Consider the following 16,963-nt stretch of genomic DNA (forward strand, 5'->3'; position numbering starts at 1 on the left):
CACAAATGACCTAATGGTGCATTTTCTGTGCCCATGGAACACCAGCCCCTACCTCCCCCATTACAATTGGATGAGCAACACACAGTAGGACTCGACAACACAAATCAGTGTATGGTAAGGGAAAAGTAAGCTCAGAATTTGGTAAAAATTGTAGATGAAAAGTGTGATGAATTAAATGAATAGCTGGGGTAATTCCAGATGTTATAGCTACTGGAGACAACGCTGACTGAAATGATACAAGATCCCATATTTTCAGCAGGATATCAAGTAATAAGACAGAAGAAACAGGGGAGGCAGAGGGGCGGTGCTGTTAATCAGAAATCAGTGGACTTTTGAAGAGGTGAGGAGGATAAACAAGCAAGAAGTTCATGGTTTCATAGTGGGCTCAATTAAGACGGGAGAACCTACAGTTGTAGTGATTTACAACATGCCACCTAACAACAGGAGACTGAGGCAACAAAGTGATGGTTGACATCAAAACACAGGCAGCTAGCAGCAAATATAGGGCTAAAGTAAAGCTACTCATCATGGGTATTTGCAACCACAAATGAACAGATTGGAAGAACTGGGACTGACATGGGGCACCGAATTTGTGGGGAACGAGATAGAGATTGTTAGACATCACACTGGAGGGAGGGAGTATGGAAGAAGTGGATGCTTTCAGATATTTGGGAGGTGACTTGTCTGCAGATGGGTTTATGAAGGATGAGGTTAACCATAGAATTGGTGAAGGAAAAAAGGTAAGTTGTGAGTTCAGGTATCTGTGGAGACAAAAAAACATTATCCATAAAGGCAAAGAAGTGAATGTACGAGAGTATAGAGGTACCAACACTCTTACATGGGTGTGAAGCACGGGTTGTAAATGCTGCAGAGGAGGAGGAGGTGTGGAGTTACTACAAGTGTTAGTCAAAGGGCTGAAGAGGGGCTGTAGAGGTGGTTTGGTCATTTAGAGAGAGTGTCGCAAAGCAGAATGATGTGGAGAGCGTATAAATTTGTAAGGGAAAGGAAGGCGGGGTAGGGGTAGTGCTCGAAAAGACTGGAGGGAGGAGGGTAAAGGAGGTTTTGTGGGCGAGGGGCTTGAACTTCCAGGAAGCCTAAGTGAGCATTTTAGATAGGAGAGAATGGAGACGAATGGTTTTTGGACCTGACGAGCTGTTGGAGTGTGAGCAGTAATATTTTGTGAAGGGATTCAGGGAAACCGGTTAGCTGGACTTGAGTCCTGGAAATGGGAAGAACAATGCCCGCACTTTAACCCTTTCAGGGTTGGTGCCATACTGATACGTCTTACGCGTCAGGGTTGGTGTCGTACTAGTATGCATAAATTCTAGCGCCTTCAAATCAAGCAGGAAAAGGCTGGTAGGCCTAGATGTGAAAGAATGGGTCTGCATGGTCAGTGTGTGCAGTATAAAAGAAAATCCTGCAACATACAGTGCATAATGAGGAAAAAAAACTTGGACCGTGTTACTGGTTTAAAACAGTGGCTTTGCAGTCTATTTTTGTATGGTATTTATGGTTGTATTCTTGTTTTCTTGGTCTCACTTGATAGAATGGAAGACATATTACAGAAATAGAGATAATTTTGTTTGGTTTCACAATGACAAGTACCTTGAAATTGAGTGCAAAGTAGCGAAAATGTTCGATTTTTGCCGATGTTCAAGAGTAAACAAATCAAGCCATGCATCCAATTCACATCAACTGGTGAGTATAATATTCTTGCACAAGTGCGCTAATATTATTTATACCATTTTTACAATGATGCAGTAGTCTGCATAACAGTAAATCTTCTATTTTCTTTGAGAATAATAATTCAAAATGGAAAGCAAAAGTAATGTAATAGGGGCCTGGAGACACGACTAATGAACAGATAAAATGTCATTTTAGTGCCAGGAATGTCTGTATTGTTTTTTCTGGACCCTATTTTGAAATTGGCACCTTTTGGAATTTGTGTGAAACTGGCCAAACTGCCAATTTCTGACCACTTTATTGGGTAGTTGAAATTGGTAAATGGGCAGTTTCTTGTACTCAGTTGATAGAACAAATGGAATTATAACAAAATAACTATGATTTTAGCAGACTGAAACATTGGAATTGGCTTAAAATAGGGATCAAATTGGGTGAAATCACTGATGCGTAAATATCGTCGATACCGCTAACTTTGCAAGAGTATAATTCCGTAAGTTTTCCATCAAATTTCATACTTTTAGTGTTATTATGATCGGAAGAAGATTCTCTATCATTTCACAAGAAAAAATAATTTTTTTATTTTTCAAATATTTTTTGACCCTGAGTTGGAGTTAACCCTTTCAGGGTTTCGGCCGTACTAGTACGGCTTACGCACCAGGGTTTTTGACGTATTACCTGGAGGTTACCTGGAGGTTATTCTGGGGATCAACGCCCCCGCGGCCCGGTCCATGACCAGGCCTCCTGATGGATCAGGGCCTGATCAACTAGGCTGTTACTGCTGGCCGCACGCAGTCCAACGTACGAGCCACAGCCCGGCTGATCCGGCACTGACTTTAGGTATCTGTCCAGCTCTCTCTTGAAGGCAGCTAGGGGTTTATTGGCAATTCCCCTAATGCTTGATGGGAGGCTGTTGAACAGTCTTGGGCCCCAGACACTTATGGTGTTTTCCCTTAGTGTACCAATGGCGCCCCTACTTTTTATTGGGGGCATTTTGCATCGCCTGCCCAGTCTTTAACTTTCGTAGGGAGTGATTTCTGTGTGCAGATTTGGGACCATTCCTTCCAGGATTTTCCAAGAGTAGATTATGATACTCTCACTCCTGCGTTCCAACGAGTACAAGTCAAGTGCTTCCAAGCGTTCCCAGTAGTTAAGATGCTTGACAGAACTTATAAGTGCAGTAAAAGATCTCTGTACACTCTCTAGATCTGCGATTTCACCTGCTTTGAATGGAGATGTTAATGTACAGCAGTATTCCAGCCTAGAGAGAACAAGTGATTTGAAAAGGATCATCACTGGCTTTGCATCTCTCGTTTTGAATGTTCTCATTATCCATCCTATCATTTTCTTTGCACATGCAATCGTGGCACTGTTGTGATCCTTGAAAGCGAGATCCTCAGACATTACTTCTCCCAGGTCCCTTACATTATTTTTCTGCTCTATTGTATTGCCAGTCTGTAGTATACTCTGTTCTAGTTATTATCTCCTCCAGTTTTCCATAATGGAGTAGTTGGAATTTCTCCTCATTGAACATCATATTGTTTACCGTTGCCCAGTGGAAAACTTTGTTTATATCTTCTTGGAGGTTAACTGCGTCCTCAGCAGATGACAGCCTCATGCAGATCCTAGTATCATCCGCAAAGGATGATACGGTGCTGTGATGTATATCTCTGTCTATGTCTGATATGAGGATGAGGAATAAGATGGGGGCGAGTACTGTGCCTTGTGGAACAGAGCTCTTCACTATGGCAGCCTCCGATTTAACTCTGCTGACAACTACTCTTTGTGTTCGATTTGTTAGGAAGTTGACGATCCATCTCCCCACTTTCCCAGTTATTCCTTTAGCACGTATTTTATGGGCTATTATGCCTTGATCGCATTTGTCAAATGCTTTTGCAAAGTCTGTGTATATTACATCTGCATTCTGATTTTCTTCCAGTGCATCCAAGGCCATATCATAGTGATCCAGTAGTTGTGAGAGGCAGGAGTGACCTGTCCTGAACCCATGTTGCCCTGGATTGTGCAGATTTTGGGAATCCAAGCGCCCTCAAATCTAGTGAGAGAAAGCTGGTAGGCCTACATATGAAGGAATGGGTCTATGTAGTCAGTGTGCACGGTATAAAAAAATCCTGCAGCACACAGTGCGTAATGAGAAAAAAAAAACTTTGACCGTGTTTTTGGATTAAAACAGCGACTTTGCACTGAACAGAGGAAATGTTATTTTAGTGCCAGGAATGTCTTTCTTGTTTATTCTGGACCCTATTCGGAAATTGGCATGTTTTGAAATTTGTGTGAAATTGGCAAAATTGCTAAATTTTGATCACTGTATTGGATAGTTGAAATCAGTAAATGGGTGGTTTCTTGTAGTCATTCGATAGAAAAAATGGAGTTCTAGAGAAATAGTTATGATTTTTGTCGACAAGTGCACTGGAATTGGCCGAAAACAGGGCTCAAAGTGGGCAAAATCGCCGATGCATAAACATCGTTGAGACCGCTAACTTCGCGAGAGCATAATTCACTAAGTTTTCCATCAAATTTCATACTTTTGGTGTCATTATGATCGAGAAAAGATTCTCTATCTTTTCATAAGAAAAAATAATTTTTTTTTGTTTTGAAATTTGGCCGACCCTGAGAACAAGTCTCTGAGAGGGCCTGTTGACCCTGAAAGGGTTAAGGATCAAGGGTCTCGACCCTGAAAGGGTTAAAGGAGAGGTTTGGGATATTGGCAGTTTGGAGGGACATCTAAGCTGTCATAACTAAGTGCCTCTGCAGAGACGGTGGTTATGTATGAGTAATGGTGAAAGTGTTGAATGATGAAAGTTTTTTCTTTCTTTTTTGGGTCACCCTGCCTTGGTGGGAAATGGCTGAAGTGTTAAAAAAAATCTGATATGAACAAAATAGAATATGAGAGCCCCCCCTCCCCAGGCATTAGTTCTTGTGGAACTGAAGGTAAAGAGAAGAACTGCAAGTGGAGGGTACAAGAATCCAGACTTTAGGTGAAACTTTGAGGAATGAGAGAATTCCTGAATGCAGTGAAGTGGGATACCCACTGATACCAATACTCTAGTACACCCCTATAAAAAATCATTAAAAAAATGATCTTAAAGCAGAACAATGTCTCCCACAATTTAGTACATGGCTCCGGTTTCAACTATCAAATGAGTTGTTTGTAACCCTGAACCTAATTTTTTTTTATTATCACACTGGCCGATTCCCACCAAGGCAGGGTGGCCCGAAAAAGAAAAACTTTCACCATCATTCACTCCATCACTGTCTTGCCAGAAGGGTGCTTTACACTACAGTTTTTAAACTGCAACATTAACACCCCTCCTTCAGAGTGCAGACACTGTACTTCCCATCACCAGGACTCAAGTCCGGCCTGCCAGTTTCCCTGAATCCCTTCATAAATGTTACTTTGCTCACACTCCAACAGCACGTCAAGTATTAAAAACCATTTGTCTCCATTCACTCCTATCAAACACGCTCACGCATACCTGCTGGAAGTCCAAGCCCCTCACACACAAAACCTCCTTTACCCCCTCTCTCCAACCTTTCCTAGGCCGACCCCTACCCCGCCTTCCTTCCACTACAGACTGATACACTCTTGAAGTCATTCTGTTTCGCTCCATTCTCTCTACATGTCCGAACCACCTCAACAACCTAATATCCTATAGAAAACAATACTACAAAAGATGGTTGTGTGTTGTACATATTCATAACTACAGTTCAATAAATATAAAAATTATTTTATCAATAACACTTGTTTTGTAAATCATTCATAAGTGAAAATCACTAATAACTCAGGTGTTTGTAAGCCAGGGATGATAAATAGACACATGTGCAACACTTGAGTATATTTCATGAGGAAACGTTTCACTACAAATTGGCTTCATCAGTCCATACAAAATAAGAATGGTTAAGAACAGGAGGAGTTTGAGGTAATCAGTCCCTCAGCCTTGAGTCCAGGTAAACTCCTTCAATCTTGAAAAGGAGTAATCACATCGACTCAAGGCTGAGGGACTGATTACCTCAAACTCCTCCTTTTCTTCATCATTCTTCTTTGAATGGACTGATGAAGCCACTGTGTGGCGAAAGGTTTCCTCATTAAAGACACCCAAGTGATGCACATGTGTCTATTTATCAACTTGTCGGTTCCCTGAACTATTTGTCTATAAGCAGGGATCCTTTGTATGGTGCCATGTGCAGTTTCTTCATATCATTTAAACATTGGCAAATGACTTTTTACTTCCATAGTCCAGCAGCATGTTCTAATTATAATTAAAGAAGCATCTGTTGGAAGAATTTACTTTCATCCATCATTCTTATTTGTCAATCTACTAATAATACATCACTTGAGCTACGTACCTTATGGAGCATTATTGCAAAGAAGACAATCACCTCAACATCTGTGTGTGAAGAGGCTGCAGCTGCTCCCAGGGCAATACCATCAGCTATGGAATAAAGAACCAACATTATCCTGTGGGTCATCCTGCAAGTAAGAATTACTGTGAGGCAGAGTAAACAAGAAGAGGTATATCATACAGAACTACAGTACACAAAGGCAGAATGTGATACAAGGAAGACTTTTTATATGCAGTCTTCCTGAATGTGAATGGGCAGCAAATTGAATAAAGATAAAGAAAGGATATTTCTACTGTTTAAACAAAAAAATATTAAGAACCAACAGAGTTTACATCTGTGATAGTGATATTGGATTAGTCAGGAAAACAACTCATTGGTATGAGTAAAAAAACAACAGAACTTTACAGATAATGTTATTATACATAAGCCATCTCCCATCAAGGCAAGGGTGACCAAAAAAAAAAAAAAAAAAAAAAAAAAAAAAAAAAAAAAAAAAAAAAAAAAAAAAAAAAAAAAAAAAAAACTTGCACATGGACATAAGAAATCAAGTGATCTACACTGCAGCATCCCCACCCACCCATCAAAAAGTACAGGCACTATACTTAACACCTCCTGGATTCAGATATGGCTAACCAGTTCCTCTGAAACCATTAAGGCTATCTTGCTCACACTTCGAAAGTCTATCTCATCTCCACTAACTCCAATTTAACATGTTCATAAATGCCTGCTAGATGCTCAAGACCCTACCATTCAAAACTTTCTTCCATGCCCTCCCTCCAACCTTCCCTGGGGTAACCCCTACCCCTTCTTCCATCCTTCTTTCTTTAACCAATCCTTTTTCAGTCGAATCGAATCGAATCGAGGACGACGAGATCTGTCGTAAGATGGGAAGGAAGAAGGATGGAAATAACTGGAAAAGGATGGGGAGGAGGGGAAGAGGAGGAATCAAGGCAAGTGGCCCAACCACTTTGGGACATGTGGTACAAAAGTACTGGAGACGTCGATAGAGAGGCTTGACTGATGTCATTGCTTGGCTCACTAGGAGAGGATGGCGAAGGCAGCGGTAGGAGCTGGGAGTGTCAGAAAGCAGCAAGCAGGATGAGTTGATTATGGTCTTAAACCATTTATCAGTGCGGTAAATTGTTTTCGGGAGAGTTGTATCACACTTATGGGAGAGCTGTAGTAGTATTCGTTGGTTTGGAGTTGGTGGAGTATCTGGTTGTAGGTAGGGAATGGTCTTTCTTCGCTTTGGTACGATACAGTGTTGTCTTGGAGATGTTGGATGAGTTCTAGGCGAGTCATGCTTGCAGGGTACAGCCTCGTGGTGTAGAATATGAGTCCTTTGTGTTTAACCCATGGTGTTCCAGGTAATCGACGTGAGCTAAGTAGAGAAGGCGGTGGTGGAGTAGAGGAAGGTGGTGTTGCTTCGTTTTCAACTTCAGTAGACGAATTAGAAGATGTTTCTGGTGTAAGGCTTCTGATTGGTTGGATTCAGTGAGAGGTGGTGGCGGTGGAGGCTTCTCATTGGTCGTTGTTGGATTGACGTCACTAGTTGGTGGTGTTGATGGAACTTCTGGAGAAGAGTTGGCGATTAAGTTTTTGGTGAATGTGAGAATTTCTTCAGAAGGTGGAGATGCTGGAAATGTAAATGAAAGCATGTTATTTAATGCAAATAACTAGTTGATGGTAGAGTTAAATGATCCAGGTACAGCCATGTTTTGCATATGAGCGTATAGCAGACAGTAGTGAATCTTCATTACGTCACATGTTGGAGGAGTGATGGTGGTGGTGGTGGTGGAGGTGGGCTGAGTAGATGCTTTAAGTAATTTTGTAGTGTCTGCTTGTATTTTTGCAATTGCTGCATACGTTGGAGTGTTGCTAGTAGGTTTTTTCTTTGCTGCATCTTGTGTTTTCTTCATAATATCCTTTCTTGTAGGACGTTTTGCTGCCAGTGTATGGTGATCATTACTCTTGCAGTTTAAGCACGCTGGTTGTGTTGGAGCAGCAGCGGTGCAGGAACTGAAGGAGTGTCCCTCACTACCACATGTAGTGCAGAACTTCTTGTCTTTTACTGGACATGCTTTGGTGGTGTGATGGTATGAATAACAGTTCCAGCAATGTTGGATGTAGTGATATCTCTCTGCTTCAATATAGGTAGGGCTGATGTAGTAGTAGTAGACAGCAAGACCTTCGTTCAGTGCAGTGGCAGCCATGTTCACGTCGGTGAAGGTGACCTGGATCATGGACGTTGCATTTGGGATTTTTGTAATGCTGTCAACAGTAGCCCAAGTATTTTGCGTCTCGATGGATGACTTGAGTTCAGCAGGTGTTTGAGACGTCAGAATCTTGTCCAGTTTTTTTAGGAATACTGATTTCCTTGCCCTGAGGGCAGGAGATGACGTAACAGTAAACCCTTGAGTAGTAAGAGTAGTGATGGCTTCTGTAGTGAGTAGCTTCTCTGCTTCAGCATCATCGTTACACACAACAATGAATGCTTCTTTCAGTGACAATACGGTGTTGAATTTTACTTCCAGTGCTCCCTGAACAACAGTTGCAAGAGCAATCTTCGTTGAATCATCAACGGTACCATTTCTTGGTTTGATCTTTACACGATTTGCGTAGCTCATCGTGTAAGTCAAGGCGATGACAACGCTGGTAAAGGTTCCCCTCCCCAACGGGGATCGTAAGGAGACAGAGTAAGTAAGGAGAGCTGCTATGACCTGCCTGGGCGAGAGTCAAGAGCAGAATCTTCATTTGTCATCTTTTTCAGTCCTCTTCCTCCTAAGCTCAGGATATTATAAAACAAACAAAACCTAACATGACTATGTTATCCTTTTAAAAAAATTACTTATTTTTAAAACATCAGCCATTTCCCACTGAGGCAGGGGTAACCTGAAAAAGAAACACTTCCATCATCATTCACTCCATCACTGTCTTGCCAGAGGCATGTGGATAGAAAAGTTCAAACACTGCGACATATCTCCACCCCTCCTTTCAGAGTGCAGGCACTGTATTTCCCACCTCCAGGACCCAAGTCCGGCTAACCGGTTTCCCTGAAGCCCCTGATAAATGTTATTTTGTTCACACTCTAACAGAACGTCAAGTCTTAAAAACTACTGGTCTCCACTCACTATCTAACATGCAAACACATGCTCACTGAAGTCCAAGCCCCTAACACACGAAACCTTTACCCCCCTCTCGCCAACCTTTCCTAGCAACCCCTACTTGCTTTCCTTCCACTATAGATTTATGCGCCCTCCAAGTCATTCTATTTTGCTCCATCCTCTTTAAATGTCTGAACCACCTCAACAAATTCTCGAAGCCCTCTGGATAATACTTTTAGTAACTCCACACGTCCTTCTAATCTCCCAGCTATGGGTTCTCTGCATAATATTCACACCACACATTGCCCTCATGACATCTCCACTGCTTCCAGCCTTCTCCTAGTTGCAACATTCACCACCCATGCTTCACACCCATATAAGAGGATTGGTACCACTATACTCTCATATATCTCCCTGTTGCTTCCATGGATAACATTCTTTGTCTCCACAGACTCCTCAGTGCACCACTACCTTTTTCCCCTCATCAATTCTGTGTTTCAACTCATCTTCCATGGATCCATCTGTTGAGAAGTCCACTCCCAAATACCTGAACACATTCACTTCCTACATACTCCCTCACTCTAATCTAGTATGTAATCTTTCATTTCCTTCTTTTAAATACCCTCCCAAATTAATCCACCAACCTCTGCAACTTCTCTTCAGAATCTCTCAAAAGCACAAAACAAACTGTGACAACTCCCACTTTGTGTTAAATTCTTTATCTTTTAATCCCACACTAATTCCCAATACCCCAGCATTCACTTCTCTTACAACCTCATCTATGAATGTATTGAACAACCATGACAACATCATGCATCCCTCTCTAAGGTCTACTTTTCTTCTCTCAACAAAGCAGCTGTATCCCACCGAGGCAGGGTGGGAAAAAAAAAAAATAGTACAGTGGACCCCCGCCGTTCGGCGGCCGCAACATTCGTGAAATCCAACTTTCGGCAAGTTTTCTCAGCAAAATTTAGCTTCGTGGTTCGTGATTGGACTTGTGATTCGGCGACCTTCTGGTACGCATCTGCCTGTCAGTGCGCACACAAAGCCAGTCTCCTGCACTATTCACACTCAGTGTGCCATTGTTTACCATTATGTAACCATCACCCCACGAGTTCATACAACATTTCATAATAATTCATTGTCTTTTGTGCTTGCAACTGCTAAATAAGCCACCATGGGCCCAAAGAAAGCTCCTAGTGCCAGCCCTTTGGTAAAGAAGGTGAGACACATGATAAAATTAAAAAAAAAAACTCATAGCAAAGTACTAAATTAGAAGAAGAAGAGAGAGGGGAGAATGTGCCTTCTGCAGTGATTCAGTGATTCAGTGATTCTACAATATGTATGATACTAAAGCAGCAGGTATCGATAAAGGCTATAGCTCCAGGCAGCGATAAAGTGTAGAATTAACAGTGTAGCAAGTAAGTTAAGTGAGTAAGCGACAGAAAAACAATATGAGAGTAACTCTTCAATGTTGTTGGATGTGTATAGGACCGCTGAACATACACCGCCCTGCTATCTTCCACCACCCTGAACCTCTGCCAACATCTCCATCAAACTAACTAATTAAACTAACATCTCCTCCAAGGTAAGTGTAAATATAAAAGTGTAAGCATAAAGGTAAATATAAGAGTAAATATAAAAGGTAGTAGGTTGGTAGACAGCAACCACCCAGGGAAGTACTACCGTCCTGCCAGATGACTGTGAAACAGAAACCTGTAACTGTTTAGCATGATGGTAGGATTGCTGGTTTCTTTTTCTGTCTCATAAACACGCTAGATAACAGGGATATCTTGCTACTCCTACTTACACTTTGGTCACACTTCACAGACACGCACATGCATATATATATACATACATCTAGGTTTTTCTCCTTTTTCTAAATAGCTCTTGTTCTTCTTTATTTCTTCTATTGTCCAAGGGGAAGTGGAAAAGAATCTTTCCTCCGTAAGCCATGCGTGTCGTATGAGGCGACTAAAATGCCGGGAGCAATGGGCTAGTAACCCCTTCTCCTGTAGACACTTACTAAAAAAGAGAAGAAGAAAAACTTTATAAAACTGGGATGCTTAAATGTGCGTGGATGTAGTGCGGATGACAAGAAATAGATGATTGCTGATGTTATGAATGAAAAGAAGTTGGATGTCCTGGCCCTAAGTGAAACAAAGCTGAAGGGGGTAGGAGAGTTTCAGTGGGGGGAAATAAATGGGATTAAATCTGGAGTATCTGAGAGAGTTAGAGCAAAGGAAGGGGTAGCAGTAATGTTAAATGATCAGTTATGGAAGGAGAAAAGAGAATATGAATGTGTAAATTCAAGAATTATGTGGATTAAAGTAAAGGTTGGATGCGAGAAGTGGGTCATAATAAGCGTGTATGCACCTGGAGAAGAGAGGAATGCAAAGGAGAGAGAGAGATTTTGGGAGATGTTAAGTGAATGTATAGGAGCCTTTGAACCAAGTGAGAGAGTAATTGTGGTAGGGGACCTTGAATGCTAAAGTAGGAGAAACTTTTAGAGAGGGTGTGGTAGGTAAGTTTGGGGTGCCAGGTGTAAATGATAATGGGAGCCCTTTGATTGAACTTTGTATAGAAAGGGGTTTAGTTATAGGTAATACATATTTTAAGAAAAAGAGGATAAATAAGTATACAAGATATGATGTAGGGCAAAATGACAGTAGTTTGTTGGATTATGTATTGGTAGATAAAAGACTGTTGAGTAGACTTCAGGATGTACATGTTTATAGAGGGGCCACAGATATATCAGATCACTTTCTAGTTGTAGCTACACTGAGAGTAAAAGGTAGATGGGATACAAGGAGAATAGAAGCATCAGGGAAGAGAGAGGTGAAGGTTTATAAACTAAAAGAGGAGGCAGTTAGGGTAAGATATAAACAGCTATTGGAGGATAGATGGGCTAATGAGAGCATAGGCAATGGGGTCGAAGAGGTATGGGGTAGGTTTAAAAATGTAGTGTTAGAGTGTTCAGCAGAAGTTTGTGGTTACAGGAAAGTGGGTGCGGGAGGGAAGAGGAGCGATTGGTGGAATGATGATGTAAAGAGAGTAGTAAGGGAGAAAAAGTTAGCATATGAGAAGTTTTTACAAAGTAGAAGTGATGCAAGGAGGGAAGAGTATATGGAGAAAAAGAGAGAGGTTAAGAGAGTGGTGAAGCAATGTAAAAAGAGAGCAAATGAGAGAGTGGGTGAGATGTTCTCAACAAATTTTGTTGAAAATAAGAAAAAGTTTTGGAGTGAGATTAACAAGTTAAGAAAGCCTAGAGAACAAATGGATTTGTCAGTTAAAAATAGGAGAGGAGAGTTATTAAATGGAGAGTTAGAGGTATTGGGAAGATGGAGGGAATATTTTGAGGAATTGTTAAATGTTGATGAAGATAGGGAAGCTGTGATTTCGTGTATAGGGCAAGGAGGAATAACATCTTTTAGGAGTGAGGAAGAACCAGTTGTGAGTGTGGGGGAAGTTCGTGAGGGAGTAGGTAAAATGAAAGGGGGTAAGGCAGCCGGGATTGATGGGATAAAGATAGAAATGTTAAAAGCAGGTGGGGATATAGTTTTGGAGTGGTTGGTGCAATTATTTAATAAATGTATGGAAGAGGGTAAGGTACCTAGGGATTGGCAGAGAGCATGCATAGTTCCTTTGTACAAAGGCAAAGGGGATAAAAGAGAGTGCAAAAATTATAGGGGGATAAGTCTGCTGAGTATACCTGGTAAAGTGTATGGTAGAGTTATTATTGAAAGAATTAAGAGTAAGACAGAGAATAGGATAGCAGATGAACAAGGAGGCTTTAGGAAAGGTAGGGGGTGTGTGGACCAGGTGTTTACAGTGAAACATATAAGTGAACAGTATTTAGATAAGGCTAAAGAGGTCTTTGTGGCATTTATGGATTTGGAAAAGGCATATGACAGGGTGGATAGGGGGGCAATGTGGCAGATGTTGCAAGTGTATGGTGTAGGAGGTAGGTTACTGAAAGCAGTGAAGAGTTTTTACGAGGATAGTGAGGCTCAAGTTAGAGTATGTAGGAAAGAGGGAAATTATTTCCCAGTAAAAGTAGGCCTTAGACAAGGATGTGTGATGTCACCGTGGTTGTTTAATATATTTATAGATGGGGTTGTAAGAGAAGTAAATGCGAGGGTCTTGACAAGAGGCGTGGAGTTAAAAGATAAAGAATCACACACAAAGTGGGAGTTGTCACAGCTGCTCTTTGCTGATGACACTGTGCTCTTGGGAGATTCTGAAGAGAAGTTGCAGAGATTGGTGGATGAATTTGGTAGGGTGTGCAAAAGAAGAAAATTAAAGGTGAATACAGGAAAGAGTAAGGTTATGAGGATAACAAAAAGATTAGGTGATGAAAGATTGAATATCAGATTGGAGGGAGAGAGTATGGAGGAGGTGAATGTATTCAGATATTTGGGAGTGGACGTGTCAGCGGATGGGTCTATGAAAGATGAGGTGAATCATAGAATTGATGAGGGAAAAAGAGTGAGTGGTGCACTTAGGAGTCTGTGGAGACAAAGAACTTTGTCCTTGGAGGCAAAGAGGGGAATGTATGAGAGTATAGTTTTACCAACGCTCTTATATGGGTGTGAAGCATGGGTGATGAATGTTGCAGCGAGGAGAAGGCTGGAGGCAGTGGAGATGTCATGTCTGAGGGCAATGTGTGGTGTGAATATAATGCAGAGAATTCGTAGTTTGGAAGTTAGGAGGAGGTGCGGGATTACCAAAACTGTTGTCCAGAGGGCTGAGGAAGGGTTGTTGAGGTGGTTCGGACATGTAGAGAGAATGGAGCGAAACAGAATGACTTCAAGAGTGTATCAGTCTGTAGCGGAAGGAAGGCGGGGTAGGGGTCGGCCTAGGAAAGGTTGGAGAGAGGGGGTAAAGGAGATTTTGTGTGCAAGGGGCTTGGACTTCCAGCAGGTATGCATGAGCGTGTTTAATAGGAGTGAATGGAGACAAATGGTTTTTAGTACTTGACGTGCTGTTGGAGTGTGAGCAAAGTAACATTTATGAAGGGGTTCAGGGAAACCGGCAGGCCGGACTTGAGTCCTGGAGATGGGAAGTACAGTGCCTGCACTCTGAAGGAGGGGTGTTAATGTTGCAGTTTAAAAACTGTAGTGTAAAGCACCCTTCTGGCAAGACAGTGATGGAGTGAATGATGGTGAAAGTTTTTCTTTTTCGGGCCACCCTGCCTTGGTGGGAATCGGCCAGTGTGATAATAAAAAAAAAAAAATAAATAAAAGGACACCAATGAAAATGTGTCCCTCTTGAATTTTTTGGGTTATCCTGGGTACTTTACACATATGCTGCTATGTATGATAATCTATATATGTAACTGTAGTTGTGTATACCTGAATAAACTTACTTATTTATAAATTAAAATGTAAATATTTCTTATTTATAAATTAAAATGTAAATATTTCTTATTTATAAATTACATACATTGTTTAAGTGTGATCCAGCCGCGGCAGTGGCAGCAACGGTATCCTACCAGCTCTTTCTCAAAAAAACATCGCTCAACAAAACTTGTGATGGCCTAAAGTGAAAGTTCAACTACATGAACCCACGTAGACCACAACATGACCCAAGAATACTAAGAATGTAACCCAAATCTTGACAAAATTAGAAGATCTAAGGAAGACAGCCCTGCTAACCCAAACACTGCCTCCGCTGCCAGACAATCACTTAACCCAAGCTCCGAGAAAACAAGCCTTCTCCTCCATTGCTACACAATATCTACTTCAGTGATACTATGAAAGGATATCGCAGAAGAAACAACACCAGTAATAAAAGAATAACAGCAAGGACCCTAGAACTCAACTTGTCTACCCAGCAGGACGCCAGTGTATCATCAACCCCCCTCACCACCGCCACCCAAGGAACAACAACAACAACAACAAACATGGCTGACTCCCCCTCCAACTCCACTCCCTTCAAAGGATTCACCCATGATAACTCAGGTATGATTATTCCTGACAATATCAAGGACTACATCGTTGCTCTAGAAAATGAAATCAAAGATATCAAAGCAACACTCGAGCGACGAGAATCCAAGATAACCAACCTCGAGAATAAGATCCAAAACCTTGAAGAGAAGATTACATCGGGAAGTGTTGACACAGAAAATACTCTAAAAGCAGCTATAGCCAGTCACACTGAGCAAATAACAACAATAAATATGAAGGTTGAAGAAGCAATCAAGGACTGGAATCAGAACATGCACACTCGACTAAATGAATACCTTGATTTCCAAGACGACAAAACTGAACAAGATAAGTTGTCTGATGCAGTAATAATAAACAGTCCACACATTCCTAGTGACATAACACAAGCACAGTGCAAAGAAACTGCTATCAGGATAATACAGAACCACGTACAAGTCATCGTGCAAAACAATGAAATCAAAGAAACACGTTTGCTAGGAAAACCAGGAAGTAAACACAGTATAATGATCCGACTTCATTCATACGATAAAAGAAAGGACCTAATTAAATCAGCAATTACAATGAAAAATGGAGTGTACATAAATGAGTGTCTAACAAAAAAACGTCAAAACCTTCTGTTCAGGCTGAGAAAACTTAAACAGGAAAACAAAATACATCAGTGTTTCACGCGAGATGGGAAAATACTAGTAAGGAAAACATCAACAGGACAACAATATACTATCTCAAACGAACACGATTTCTCTACCTTCCTTAGAAAAGCTGACATTTCTGTAACAGATTAGATAAGTGCCCTTAATACATATATACGTGTGGTGCATATAGTGTACGTTACTATTATATTGTACATTATTATTTTTATTATTTTTCATCACTAGCTAAGGAAATACCTCCAATACTCTATACTTCTTTCTTACTGCTATTAATTGCTCATAATTTTAAATTACAAGTCAAATCTTACTCCAAATTAATAATATTCATTATTCTTACCTGTCCATTTAATTTTGTTTATCACTACTTGTTTTTTTAGTCACTTTTCATTGTGTATGCAATTAGTGTATATTCCAATTACTTTTTTGCAAGTACCAAAACTATCTTTTGCTAGCTAGTACCAACTACCTCATTTTTTTTACTTTTATTGTGCAATAAACTGCTCAATTTATTTAATATTACAAATCAGATCTTACTCCTAAACCAATATTATTTCATAGTGACCACCTGTCCATTTAACTTTGTTTACCATTACTTAATTTTAGTCCCTTATATATTTTCTCCTTTATTTTAGCTTTATATAACTACCCTAGTTCATACATTCACAATTGTTAAAATAATCAAGGTGCTATTCTCAGGTGCTAAAGTAGAATAAGTTCACAATTTTGCCATTATATTCCAAAGCTCATTTATTTGATTACCACTTTATTGTTCACCACAACTTACATTAGTCCCTTTTATATTATTATTTTATACTATAATTCTAACTTTAAAGAATTACCTTTATAGTACTACCTACTATCATATTCCCAAGCTCCATTATTTGATTATCACTTTATTTGTATTAGTCCCTTTTATATTGTCTCCTTTATTTTAGCTTAAAAAAAAAAAAAAAAAAAAAAAAAAAAACTTAGAACATTATTTTACATTTGTTAAATAATTCAGGTGCTACTTTTTAGCTTAAGACTATTTACTTTGTTTTATACTTAATTCTAACTATAGATTCACTACAAATCTTATGATTACAAGCATTGATCCTGATACCAACCTCTTATTTAATGACTTAAATGAATCAAACAGTTACTGTAATTACTACACTGCAGAACAATCAAAGGCACTTCTCAGTGCCAACAACAACATAACTATCTTTAACTACAATAT

The 16,963-nt window shown here is 40.3% G+C and overlaps 1 protein-coding gene across 1 annotated transcript in view; it reads right to left on the bottom strand.

Annotated features, from left to right (window-relative positions):
- Positions 1–16,963, bottom strand: part of Zip102B (Zinc/iron regulated transporter-related protein 102B) — a 111,633-nt gene that overhangs the window by 29,947 nt on the left and 64,723 nt on the right. Inside the window, exon 5 of the mRNA XM_053801478.2 lies at positions 6,046–6,131. Within this exon, the coding sequence (XP_053657453.1) occupies positions 6,046–6,131 (86 nt within the window). The remainder of the gene's footprint in view (positions 1–6,045; positions 6,132–16,963) is intronic.

The sequence above is a fragment of the Cherax quadricarinatus genome, chromosome 3 (assembly GCF_038502225.1).
Source record: "Cherax quadricarinatus isolate ZL_2023a chromosome 3, ASM3850222v1, whole genome shotgun sequence".
In the NCBI taxonomy this organism is placed as follows: Eukaryota; Metazoa; Arthropoda; class Malacostraca; order Decapoda; family Parastacidae; genus Cherax; species Cherax quadricarinatus.